We start from the raw sequence: 13,262 nt of genomic DNA on the forward strand, positions 1-13,262 counted from the left end.
TTTTTATCTGTCCCATTCTCTTCTTTAGCTCTTTTCTCACCGCTGGTACAAACGTTTCATGTAACCACCGAAAGAATATTTGTCTGTCCATCCACCCTTTCTTCTGAGCGCAATACTGCACTGGTAGACTATTTATGTCAGTGTGTTTAAAGCAACATGGATGTTGGGATTTTCAAATCAACATAAGTGGTAGGTAATTTATGATTCCCATTTGCATTAGAACACGCCACGCTGTTTATTCCTCACTGCGTTGTTGTATGAACCATCTATAAACAGCTACGTCCAGTTCTCCATTCTCATACATTCACATAACCTTCCGTTTTCCCAACTCACTATCCACTTGTGTTGAGTACTGTCGAATAACATGTTCTTACTTTTTAATGTTATATATAGTTGCTCGTCCAACATTGAACTCAGCAGCAATGGCTTTCTGCGAAGAACATCGATATAACTCATGGAGGTAATCTATTCTTACCTCCATGATATAACTTATCTAAAATTTCGGGTCTCTGCTTGACAACCAAGCCAGGTGGCGCAGTGGCTAGCACACTGGACTCGCATTCGGGAGGACGACGGTTCGGCCATCTTGATTAAGGTTTTCCGTGATTTCCCTAAATCGCTCCAGGCAAATGCCGGGATGGTTCCTTTCAAAGGACACGGCCGACTTCCTTCCTCGTCCTTCCCTAATCCGATGAGACCGATGACCTCGCTGTTTGGTCTCTTCCTCCAAACAATCCAATCCAATCTGCTTGGGATCTAGCGTAACGTGTTTACTGAGGGCCGGATTAGCGACAGCCTAGTGTGATTCCGTAATTCGCAAGTGAACTCCGCTTAGTCAAAGATTGCGAGTAAAATGAATTTCACATTTAGTTTTACTGTGCTACGAAACGCTTTTACACAATACCGTAATAAACAGACTAGTTAGCCCATTTATAGCTTGTGAAATGTTCTATTGTTTATTTTGCACTCCATTAAAGTATTTACTTTTTTATGTTTGATGTAGTCATGACCTCAAATTTTTGTATTATCTTTTTCACTTACATCTACACAATAATAAGAAGTCGCTTGTTAAAAACAAGTACAGGAATATTGCTTGATATAATACACAATTGTAACATTAACTGTCTGGAAGCTTAAAAAGGGTTGGGTCAATATCTCTGTGTGTGTTGACGGCGTGTACCACTGAACAACAGACACGTAGCTTTGGAAGTGTCAAGTTGGACGGCGTATCAGTGCGTAAGTTTGTTGATTTCTAATAAATTACTTAGAGACAGTGTGTTCAACCGTGTACTTTTGCGACATGTGCACAAAATTAACTTATGAAACGTCGTTTAAAGAGTGTATCCATGTATTGATGTAAAGAGAGCTAAAAAAATTGTTAAGCCTTTATTAGCTGTATTTTGTGCGTGTAATTATTTTGCCATGCCATTTTTACCTGCAAATTTGTTTATAGTACCGTGTGCAAAACTAATACACGAAGTCCAAAAGAAATGAACTGAAGCTTTGTCTCCGTCCCAATCTCACCGATATAATGTCGAAGAAAGTGCTCAGATTGTTTATATTTGTCTCTTTTGAAAATGTCGCATGAATAGTGTGAATATGCGATACAGGTGATGTCCGTTAATTAAATAAAAACATACCGGTGTACGAGCGAATTAGCAAATATGAAAGAAACTAGTTTGGGGGAACGATATTCGAACCAGCCAGCTGGCAACTGTATTTAGCATGATTAGCAGAATAATCCGCATCTAATAATATCTCGGTGTGACCAGTATAAGTGAAACTTGTGGATTTAGTGTTCAATATGGAAATGGGGCAACACACACATCACCTACGAAATCCTGTGAAGAGTCTTTGAAATACGTTTGTAGGTTGAGCCACCAAAATAATTACACTTCAACTGTCAGATATTGGCATAATTATGGATACTAAAGTATTTCAATATACAATTATATGCTTTTATTTTTGCCCACAGAACTGTTGGAGATTTTGAGCGTCTTTATTTTTTTGTGTAAGGGCTTCCTAATTTACTTTAGGTCTAGTGCCATGGGATTTACAAATTCTATTCACCACACATTTTGGAGTGGTTTTGATAGTTAGTATATTCAGAGAACGATACTCACCCATGAGGAAAGTCTGTTTTATTGCTTACATTTTTCACATGTTATTGATCCAAAGAATATTGGTACGAAACACGCTATATGAAATATAACTGTAAAAGCCCAAATATGACATCCTAAGATAACAGGCATAAACCATATTATAACATGGTCATCAACTACCAGAATAGTAGTAAGGTACTGTCATCCACAAGTGACATTTATTTCAAGTGCTGTGAATTTTGCAAAGATTGCCCATATCTTATTCATAGACAGTGTATTCTTCCTGTTCTACAAAAGCAGAATAGGTTTCCTGTTGAGTAGTGAACTGAAATTTTTGAAGTTGTCAAACTGTTGCCAAGTACTGCGTATGCATGTAGCAAGTGAGCCATAGACAGAAGTACTTGTTTGATAGCAATAGTGAAACACCAAATAACTGTCAATAAACTAGTATGTAAAACAGGTGTTTACTGTCAGAAAAGTAAATAAAATAAGATAAAACAGAACTGGAGACAGCCACACTCAAACCAAACTCAGCGCCATCATGACGTCACACACGACAACACCCTTATGTCACGGGCCGAAGCCGACGCGTGGGATCGGACGCTTCTGTCGACCCCGATAGACACACAAACATACACACAAAATTCAAGCTTTCGCAACAAACAGTTGCTTCACCAGGAAAGAGGGAAGGAGAGGAAAAGACGAAAGGATGTGGGTTTTAAGGGAGAGGGTAAGGAGTTATTCCAATCCCGGGAGCGGAAAGACTTACCTTAGGGGGGAAAAAAGGACAGGTGTACACTCGCACGCACACACACACATATCCATCCGCACATACACAGACACAAGCAGACATTGTGTCTGCTTGTGTCTGTGTATGTGCGGATGGATATGTGTGTGTGTGCGCGAGTGTACACCTGTCCTTTTTCCCCCTAAGGTAAGTCTTTCCGCTCCCGGTATTGGAATGACTCCTTACCCTCTCCCTTAAAACCCACATCCTTTCATCTTTCCCTCTCCAGGTATACAACCGCACACATGTGTGGATGGATGGATGGATGGATGTGTGTGTGTGTGTGTGTGTGTGTGTGTGTGTGTGTGTGTGTGTGTGTGTGTGGGCGCGCGCGCAAGTGTATACCTGTCCTTTTTCCCCCCTAAGGTAAGTCTTTCCGCTCCAGGGATTGGAATGACTCCTTACCCTCTCCCTTAAAACCCACATCTTTTCATCTTTCCCTCTCCTTCCCTCTTTCCTGACGAAGCAACCGTGGGTTGCGAAAGCTTGAAATTTTGTGTGTGTGTGTGTGTGTGTGTGTGTGTGTGTGTGTGTGTGGGGGGGGGGGGGGGGGGTTTAAATTGTGCCTATCTACCAGCACTTTCCCGTTTGGTAAGTCATGGAATCTTTGTTTTTAATATATAACCTTCCTTTTTCTAAGATGCTGGAATTGTTGCTTAATTTGCTCATATATCATACCTCCAAATCTAAAATAAAATTTCATAATCTGTATTTCTGTGTGTCTAATAAATCTGTTTCCGTCTAGCTTTCTTTATATTTAACTGCTAATCATAAGGTCTATGGTTCTTGGCAATTCACGAGAGATTTAGGTTTGTAATAAGCTGAATATTTTCATTATTGTTTGATAACATTATCTGTTTGTTTGGCCCTTGTATGACTACATTTTCTGTTTTAACTTTATTTTTATTTGTTTGTTTATTTTCTTCTGAAGTAATGTGTTCTTTCCATCTGCACTGTGTGGTGGCTTGCAGAGTGTTTATGTTGTTCAAACTTTTTGTTGACATACTTGTTATTCTCAGCAACTTCTGCTAAATAACTACATCTGTCATTCCTGGTATTATAGGCAAATTTCATTTTTTATTTAGTTTTATAGTATTAAAATCTCCTATTACCATCTTTTCATGCAATGTGCTTTATCAGTTGTCAAGATTATAAATATCATTCACATAGTTCATTAGTAGGGCGTATTCAGCTGTTTTGGAAAACTGCCATGTACAACACCAAGTGGGTGGGCTTCTTAATTCAAGTTCATTTTCAAGTATTGTCAGTCAGCAGGATATGCATCTCCACTGAGGGTTTTTTTTTTTTTAATGGATGTGGACTAAATGATGATATCATTTTATTTGTGCAGGTAGACATAATGGTCAAGAAGCTTAGGCTTTTAAAACATTTGAAATGGCCATTTTCATAAATGAATTAATTGCTTTTTTGTATAAACTACTTTTGTTTCTATAGGGTTTCTAATATACTTTTTACAGAAGCTGTTTGTCTACACAATGTAATAACTGCTTCATAGCGAATATGTGTCAGCTTGGTTTTCAGCAGACTGTGTAAATACGTTATTTCCATTTCATTTTTACTTTTGCTGCTTTGTAATCCAGTAGATTGTACTTCCTTCAGCCTTGTGAAAAAGGGAGGGGGGGGGGGGGGGTAGAGGTAGGGACCCACTATGTAACTCTTACAAGTAACCATAAAACTTTGTGTGCTCATTATGAGGAATTGCATTTAATGTATATTTCATGTTGTGTGGAAATAAATTATGTTGAGATGTTTAAAGACAATCAGCAGGGGTCCCCACAACTCTCTCATGTGTACATGTGTTATAAACGTGGGATACCAAGGTTAGTTTCTTTGACTTCATTTCCAGTCTTTCGGACTCTTATTTAGCCAGTGTTATGTCTTTATGCTGACCTGGCTATTTTCTGTAAACTGTGATAGTAATAATGTGAGTCATTGGAAGAAAGGTCCTTAGAAGGCACTATATCCTTTATGTATGATAACAAACTAGTAAAGTAAATTGACAACTAACTACTACTGCCAAACAGCCAAAGCGGTATCCAGTCCATTGTGGTTCATCATGTATTCTCTTCACCTTAGCCCTCTGACAATGCACAAAATAGGTGGAACCATAGCAAATACATCACAAGGAAAAATGATTAAACCAAGCAATGGCAATTTAGAACTGGCTGTATCAATGCTTGGAAGAAGGAAAAAAAGTTAATGCCAAGACTGATAAAGCCTCAGCCACTCCTTGGCATAAGGTAAAGGCTGGGAAAGAAGGAATCAAACAATTTACCCAGTACTTAGTTTGCACTAGGACAGATGGTAGTTCCTTCACAACTATGAAACCTATATTTTTTTGTTCTGCACTTTCAAGATAACCTTAGCACCTTGAAAAAATACGAAATGAGCCCTTATTAATTAAAGCAGCAGCTGAAACATGATCTCAAGCACTCTGAGCCTGTAACTAGCTAGACAATATCCCCATCATTAATACCTCAAGCAAAAGCTTTAATATGAAACAGGGCATTATCTTTCACAGAGATGTAAAATTCCAATCTGAAAAAGATATCAGAGTGAATTTGGATGTTTTTGGCATTAATTTTGTATGAGGCATGCAGGAAGGATCAAAGGAAAACAAAGGTGACACAGGTGGCTTCATAATGACACTTGATGAAGCACATGTGTTACTGAAAAAAGTAAGTCATGGTACATGAGTGTGACATTAAACCTTACTTTCCCTACACCCATAAACTATATCCTATACTTCCACTTTGGTTGCATATCATCCTATCATATTTCAGTAGCCATCTGTGAAACTGTGATGGAACTCCACAATAAGATCACTCTTTTGAACAATATACACTGAGCTTAAGCTGCCAGGATGGTTGCCCTCTGTGGTGGCAAGATCCACCAGTTAAAGAAATGAAAATATGTCAGTGATATGACATTCAGTCAAGTACGATACTTCAAAACCTGAAAAAAATATGAATGACTCCGTGCAGTGGATGTGGCCACAAATTTTGCTCTGTTCAAGGTTATCATCAACTTCCTAAATTAGTAAACAGTTCAAGTGTGAAGTTACACCTTCCCTTGAATGCCACCCGTATAGTGTCAGTGGATACCTTCCTGCTGATACAGCCAGAGGCACTCCATCCTTTTCTTGCGTCCCTGAAGGGGAGGTTTGCTGCCCCCTCCCCCTTCCCCAAGGACATTCTCCTATATTTTAACTGACCCACAGGCAAATAATGATCAGTGGGACAAAACAGTAAGAGCATCAGACTGTAGAATGGTCAGAGCATCCTCTTACCCTGATGCAGAACACGGAGAAACCCCAGCAACATTGAAATCTTCTAAAAAGGAACAAGAAAATATTTAAATAAAAAGCTCTTTTATGGTACTGCTTGATCCTGATTCTTCCGCTGCAGCACAACTACATACTGAAATGGATATTACATCATAGATGAAGCTGGAAAGGACCAGTGACTTAAACAAGCAGCCTTTAAGTTCTACTGCCCAGCACCTCCAATTTTAATGTGTGAGTAATAGAATTTTATGATTATCACCGGCACCTGTCTCAGTCCAAGCAGTTGATGTCCCTCTCCACCACGTATGTGTTGCACTGCAGGACTCGTGGTTGTTGGGAGGTCACCTGCCCAGTCAGAAACTCCTACATTTTTAGGAACAGTCAAACCCAAGCAAGGAATTTGCACAGTGGTACAATTGTCCACTTTTAGCAAACAAGTGATACCATATACAACACTCAAAGCTGTACCCATTAGCATTCAGTTGTCCACTGTGTTAATGATTTTTCAACCTTTCCCTCCTCCTAGGTCAAGAGATATCCTATCAGGAAATGAAAGAACCATTATATAAGTCACCCCTCCCCTTCATCCCATTGGGCAATTTCAATTATATCAATTATCTGTGAGCTAGAGAATGAACAAATAGTAGAGGTCAACTAGTCAGAGTTCCTCATGGATTTTAATCTTTGTCTAATGAGTACAGGGACCCCAGTACACTTTATACCACCCAAAGTACCTTTTCTGCAATCAGCTTAATGATCTGAAGTCCCAGTCCTTCATCTAGGATTTAGTGACAATTCCACACTTGTTTATGAAACATAGATTGTTATCCAGTTATTTTATTTGTAGCACATTCGAGACCTATGACAATCTACCAAGATGCTCCATATGAAAAGCCAGTTGGGAAGCATATGACACACACACTTCCCAAGGAAAGGTCACAGACAGGTTACTGCAAGAAACAACAAATGCCTACACAGCATGTAATGCGATTTCCTGCTCTTCCAGACAATCTTGATGCAAGTCTGTACCATGACGATATCAAGAAATAGTGCAGGCCGTCAGGAAGCAGTGAAGGGCCTCACAGTGATGTTCCTCTGCTAATAATCTACTTTTATATAAATGACTATGAGCAAAGTCATGTTGTTTAAACAAATAATGGAGGGGTATTGTTGGGAACAAGATTGCTTCCACAAATACACTTACAACAGATGCCCAGGTGTGGGCAAAAGTTTGATATGTCAACAGATATGCTTTCCTGGCGGGAATAACTAAAGTCTTTGACAATTACTTCATACCAATTCTTTTTACTTAGCCACATTACTGATTACACATTAAACTGAAATATTGGCCACAAACACTTTTGACCAAGCCTGTCCCCCATGCGGGTCAGAGGGTAAGAATAGGCCCAAGGTATTCCTGCCTGTTGTAAAGAGGCGACTAAAAGGAGTCTCACACGTTGTTACCTTTATGTGATAGTCCCCTGTAGGGTTTGACCTCCATTTTTCAAAATTTTCATGAAGAGCAAGCCAATTGGGGAAGGGTGCTTTACATGGTGCATTGTGTTCATTGTGCATTGAGATCTTTAACCCACTTTCTCATCGTCGTATTGCAGTCCTGCCCATTCTCCATCTCTTGGGCGAGGACACATTCCTGGGTGCAATTTCCACCATGCACTATTCAGTGTCACTTTCTGTGCTGACGATGACCATGAACTTCTTTGTACCTTGTATCCAGCACAGTAGCCAGTCTGTTGTGGTGGGGCTGCCATGTACCCTGTTGGTTGTAGCCCCCTGACAATACAGGGATCACTCTGCTATGCCTGCACCATTAACTCCCCACGTGTGCTAAGGAGTAGATGCCTGTCACCCTGGGGCATCGGGACTCCTGGCAATGGCCATCCTGCCAGGTGGCCTTTGTTGCAGTTGGGTGGTGCCTGTGGGAAGGGCTCCTGATAGGAGTGGGTAGCATCAGGGTGGATGGCATGCCATGAAGCGTACTATGTCATCTCTTGCTGGTGGTCCACTGCCAGCATTCTCTAAGTGAGCATAGTCTAACTTTAATGCTAAGAAATATGACCCCAAGTCATTCCCCTCCCTGGCCACACCCTGGGAGGAACGCCAGGCTAAGCATGGCAGTGAAGCTTATTCGACCCGGTACCGCGTATGTACGAGAGTTGATGGGATTCTTTCACGTCCATGAAGCCTCAGTTTTTTGTGGAGAATTTGGTGGACGAGTTTGGGAAGGTGGAGGGCTTTAAGACCCTGGACCGACTGACCTACACTGAGGCTAAGAGGAAATTTGAGTGCCTATATCCTCATACGCCACCGCTACAAGAACAGTTCTCGCCCCCATCAGTTCCTTGAATTCATCTCGCCTCTCAGAACCGGGAGACTACACCTGCCCCCTTGATGGTGGGGGCCACTTCCCTCTCTGTTGCTCCTGCACCACCTACTTTGGGAGCAACACCCTCCCCCCTCCCAACCATCGGGGATTTCAATCCTGAGCCAGAGAAGTGTAAGACTTCTTCAGTTCCTCTCGCTAGGAAGGGTCCCTTTGATCACTCCCTTCCCAGGTTTCTGCTAGTGGGAAGGATGACACCTGGCAGCGGCTGAAGAGCCCAGGAGCAGTTGGTCATAGTGATTCATGCTCATCCTCAGTCCTGGAGACTGATTAGTGATTCAGTGAAGTCGTCCCAGCCATGGAAACACAAGGAACAGCACGAGAAATTGAAAAAGAAGACCCCTAAGAACAAGGAACTTGTGTTGGCACCCACACCACTGCTACCTACAAGTTCTGCATCTGAGGATGGGTTGGAGATTCTGGCATCCCCTGAGGACCTAGGTCTCACCAGACCCTCAGACATAATGGATATAGACTGCTCAGGCAAAACGTCGGTGGCAGCAGATGACTCTGAGGCGTAAAATTGCCTCATTGAATGTTCCGTACCTTCCCAGTCTCCCAATGTCATCCTCCAGTGGAATTGCGGCAGTTTATTCCGCCATCTGGTTGAGCTACGGCAGCTGTTAAGCTTTACACCTGCTTTCTGCATTGCCCTCCAGTAAACCTGGTTTCGGTAGTGCGGACCCCTGCCCTCCGTGGCTATAAGGGATATTACAGGAACCGTAGCGACTGTAATAGAGTGTCAGGTGGATTTTGTGTTTATGTGCTAAACTCGGTCTGTAGTGAACCTGTGCCCCTTCAAATCCCTCTTGAAGCTGTTGCTGTTAGAATACGGACGACGCAGGAAATAAATGTCTGCAATGTATATCTTCCTTCAGGTGGTGCAGTACCCCTGAATGTATTAGCTGCACTGACTGATCAGCTCCCTAAACCTTTCCTACTTTTCAGAGATTTTAACGCCCATAACCCCTTGTGGGGTGATGCTGTGCTTACTGGCCAGTCTCAGTTCGACCTCTGCCTCTTAAATACTGGGGCCGCCACACATTTCAGTGTGGCCTGAGGTAGTTACTCAGCCATAGATTTATCAATTTCCAGCCAAGGATTTTTCCCATCTATCCACTGGAGAGCACATGACGACCTGTGTGGTAGTGACCACTTCCCCATCTTCCTGTCACTGCCGCGGCGTCAGGCCCACGGAGGCCTGCCCAGATGGGCTTTAAACAAGGTGGACTGGAAAACTTTCACCTCTGATGTCACCGTTTACTCTGCTCCTCATGGTAACATCAATGTGAAGCTTGAGCAGGTGACTACCACAATCATTTCTGCAGCAGAAAACACAATCCCTTGCTCTTTAGGGTGCCCCTGGCGAAAGACAGTCCCTTGGTGGTTGCGGAAGTCACTGAGGCAATTACAGAGCGATGGCGAGCTCTACAGCGGCATAAGCGACACCCTTTCCTAGAGCATCTGGTAGCCTTTAAGCGGCTCCCTGCCCGTGTAAGCCAGCTTATAAAACGATCGAAACAGGAGTGTTGGGAGAAGTACGTGTCGACCATTGGATGCCATACGTCACCTTCCCAAGTCTGGACAAAGATCAGATGTCGTTTTGGGTATCAGACCCCAACAGGTGTCCCTTGGCATTACCATCAATGGCATGCTATGTACCGATGCAAACACGATTGCTGAGCACTATGCTCTAGCCTCTGTGTCGGAGAAATACCCCCAAGCCTTTCACGCCCACGGTGAAAGGAAAGCAAATTCCTCTAGCTCTACCCGCCACAGTGAAGTCTATAACGCCCCATTTATGGAGTGGGAGCTCCTGGGCCGGATCAGATCCACAGTCAGATGATTAAACATCTCTCGTCTGACAACAAGTGCCATCTCCTCGTCATCTTCAACTAGATCTGGTGTGATAATGTCTTTCCATCTCAGTGGTGGGAGAGCACCATCATTATGGTGCTCAAACCTGGCAAAAACCCACTTGATGTGGATAGCTATCGGCCCATCAGCCTCACCAACGTTGTTTGTAAGCTGCTGGAACGCATGGTGTGTCGGCGGTAGGGTTGTGTCCTGGAGTCATGTGGCCTACTGGCTACATGTGAGTGTGGCTTCTGTCAGTGGCACTCTACCACTGTCCCTCTGCCATCCGAACAGCTTTTTCCAGGTGCCAACCCCTTGTTGCTATCTTTTTTGATCCATGCAAAGCGTATGACATGACCTGGTGACATCATGTCCTTGTCACGTTATACGGGTGGGGCCTTGGAGGCCTGCTCCAGATTTTTATACAGAATTTCCTGTTGCTTCATACTTTCTGTGTCCATGTTGATGCCTCCCATAGTTCGCTAGTTGCCCCCCCCCCCCCCATATCCAGGAGAATGGGGTTCTGCAGGGATCTGTATTAAGTGCACCACTATTTTTAGTGGCCATTGATGGTCTAGCAGCAGCTGTAGGGCTGTCCGTCTCACTCTCTCTGTATGCAGACAACTTCTGCATTTCGTACTGCAGTACTGCTAAGTCGCGTGTTATGCACTTCTGTCGGTCTCGTACCATTCATCCGGAACCAGAACTTTACATTCATGACGATCCACTCACTGTAGTGGAGATAGATCAATTCTTAGGACTGGTTTTTGATGCCTGATTGACTTGGCTTCCTCACCTTCGTCAGCTTAAGCAGAAGTGCTGGCAGCACCTCAGAGCCCTCCGCTGCCTGAGCAACACCAACTGAGGTGCAGATCGCTCTACTCTGCTGCAACTCTACAAAGTCCTTGTTCTATCCTGCCTTGACTACGGGAGTCTCATTTATGCTTCGGCGGCACCATCAGCAGTGGCCACTGTGGCGTTCGCCTAGCAACAGGAGCTTTTAGGATGAGTCCAGTGGCCAGTGTCCTTGTGAAAGCCGGAGCCCCTCCCTTGCAGATCCGACGTGCACAACTCCACACCAGTTACATTGCACACGTTCATAGTTCTCCTCAGCACTTGAATTACTGTCGCCTTTTTCCAACTGTGGCAGTTTATCTCCCGCATCAGTGGCCCAGGTCAGGGCTAACGATTGTGGTTCACATGCAATCCCCTCTGTTTGAACTGGTGTCCTTCTCGTTACCACCTCCCACCCAGGTCCATCTGCATACACCTCCATGGTGTACACCTAGGCCGCAGATTCGTCTGGACCTTTCACATGACCCTAAGCAGCAGCTCAGTTACTCCTGCCACTCTTCACTGTCACTTTCTCTCAATTCTTGATGTTTTCCGTGGCTCTGAAGTGGTTTACACTGACGGCTTGATGCCTGATGGTCATGTTGGCTTTGCCTACATCCACAAAGACCATTTTGAACAACATTCCTTGCCCAATGGTTACGGTGTATTCACTACAGAGCTGGTGGCCATCTCTCATGCACTTCAGTATATCCATTCATGCCCCGGGGAATCATTTCTTCTGTGTACTGACTCATTGAGCAGCCTATAAGCTATCAACCAATGCTACCCTCACCATCCTTTGGAAACATCCACCGAGGAGTCCATATGTGTCCTGGACTGGTCCCGTCGTTCTGTGGTGTTTGTGTGGACCCCAGGACACATCGGCATCCCAGGCAATGAACATGCCGACAGGCTACAAGGAAACCTCTTCTGGAGACGGGCATCTCTGAACCTGACCTGCGTTCTGACTTATGCCATAGTGTTTTTTGGCTTTGGGAGACGGAATGGCATAAACAGTACACTGTGTAATTAAGGAGACTGTCCCACTTTGACTGCCCAGCAATGAAATCTTGGGTTACCGAACTCGTTGCTGCTAATTTTGTCTGACAGCGCCTCATCGGCTGATTTAGATTTACGTTTTATTTGTGAGGGTGGGTTTTATCATTTAATCTAAGTTTTTGCGTGTGTCCTTTGTCCCTCTGTGTCCTCAATCTCCACGTTTGTTGCCCTTCATCGTTCTTGTGATTTTTTTCTTTCATTCCGTTTTGAGTTGTCAGTCTCATTTGTTTTATCATCACACTTGTGGCATTGTTTTATTCAGAACAAGGGACTGATGACCTCGTAGTTTGGTCCCTTTCCCCCTCTTTTACTGCAAACCAACCAACCAACCCACCCACCCACCATGTACACAATATCAAATTTTTACTCGCATACCTTTCAACATCTGACAGACAGACACATGTAATGTTGCTTTTACAAACTGGAAATTCAACAGTGCACTAGAATAGTGTAAAACCACCTCCCAAGATTCAGATGGCACCCTAGTAATTATAGCAAATGAAGTATACTGATGTTAGACGAAAATTTTGTGAGAACAAGTTTTTCCCATCCAGTGGACAGAAAGTATCATTTTACCAATATTTAAACCTGATAAAACCCCCACACTACAGGCAGCTACAAACTAAGAACTTTAACGGCTATGCTATGCAAACTCCTGGAACAGATGGTAAGTTGCAGTCTCTGCTTGTGCCTGGAAACAATAAATTTGCTTTCACTGCTGATTTCAAAAGCCAGATCCACAGCCAGCCACCTGAATATGTTGACAGGGAGGCTGTCGAAATTCGGCACATGGTCACAGTTGCCATTTACCTACAGAAGGTATATGATGCAATGTAGGAACAGCACATCTTAGCTACCTTACATAGGTGAGGTTACTGAGGCTACATACTAACTGTCGTTAAAATCTTTTGTCCC

General features: G+C 43.4%; 1 protein-coding gene across 2 annotated transcripts in view; it reads left to right on the top strand.

The window, feature by feature from the left end:
* Positions 1 to 984: 984 nt before the first annotated feature.
* LOC126187607 (leucine-rich repeat-containing protein 59-like) overlaps positions 985 to 13,262 on the top strand; it is an 84,020-nt gene continuing 71,742 nt past the window's right edge. Inside the window, exon 1 of one of the 2 annotated variants that reach the window (XM_049928797.1) lies at positions 985 to 1,236. Coding sequence is in view for 1 of the 2 variants with exons in the window: in XM_049928796.1 (XP_049784753.1) it covers positions 1,585 to 1,610 (26 nt within the window). In the remaining variant the exon portion in view is untranslated. Of the gene's footprint in view, positions 1,237 to 1,584; positions 1,611 to 13,262 lie in introns of those variants that run through there. The other variant, XM_049928796.1, reaches the window with a different exon arrangement.

The sequence above is a fragment of the Schistocerca cancellata genome, chromosome 5 (genome assembly GCF_023864275.1).
Source record: "Schistocerca cancellata isolate TAMUIC-IGC-003103 chromosome 5, iqSchCanc2.1, whole genome shotgun sequence".
Taxonomy (NCBI): domain Eukaryota; kingdom Metazoa; phylum Arthropoda; class Insecta; order Orthoptera; family Acrididae; genus Schistocerca; species Schistocerca cancellata.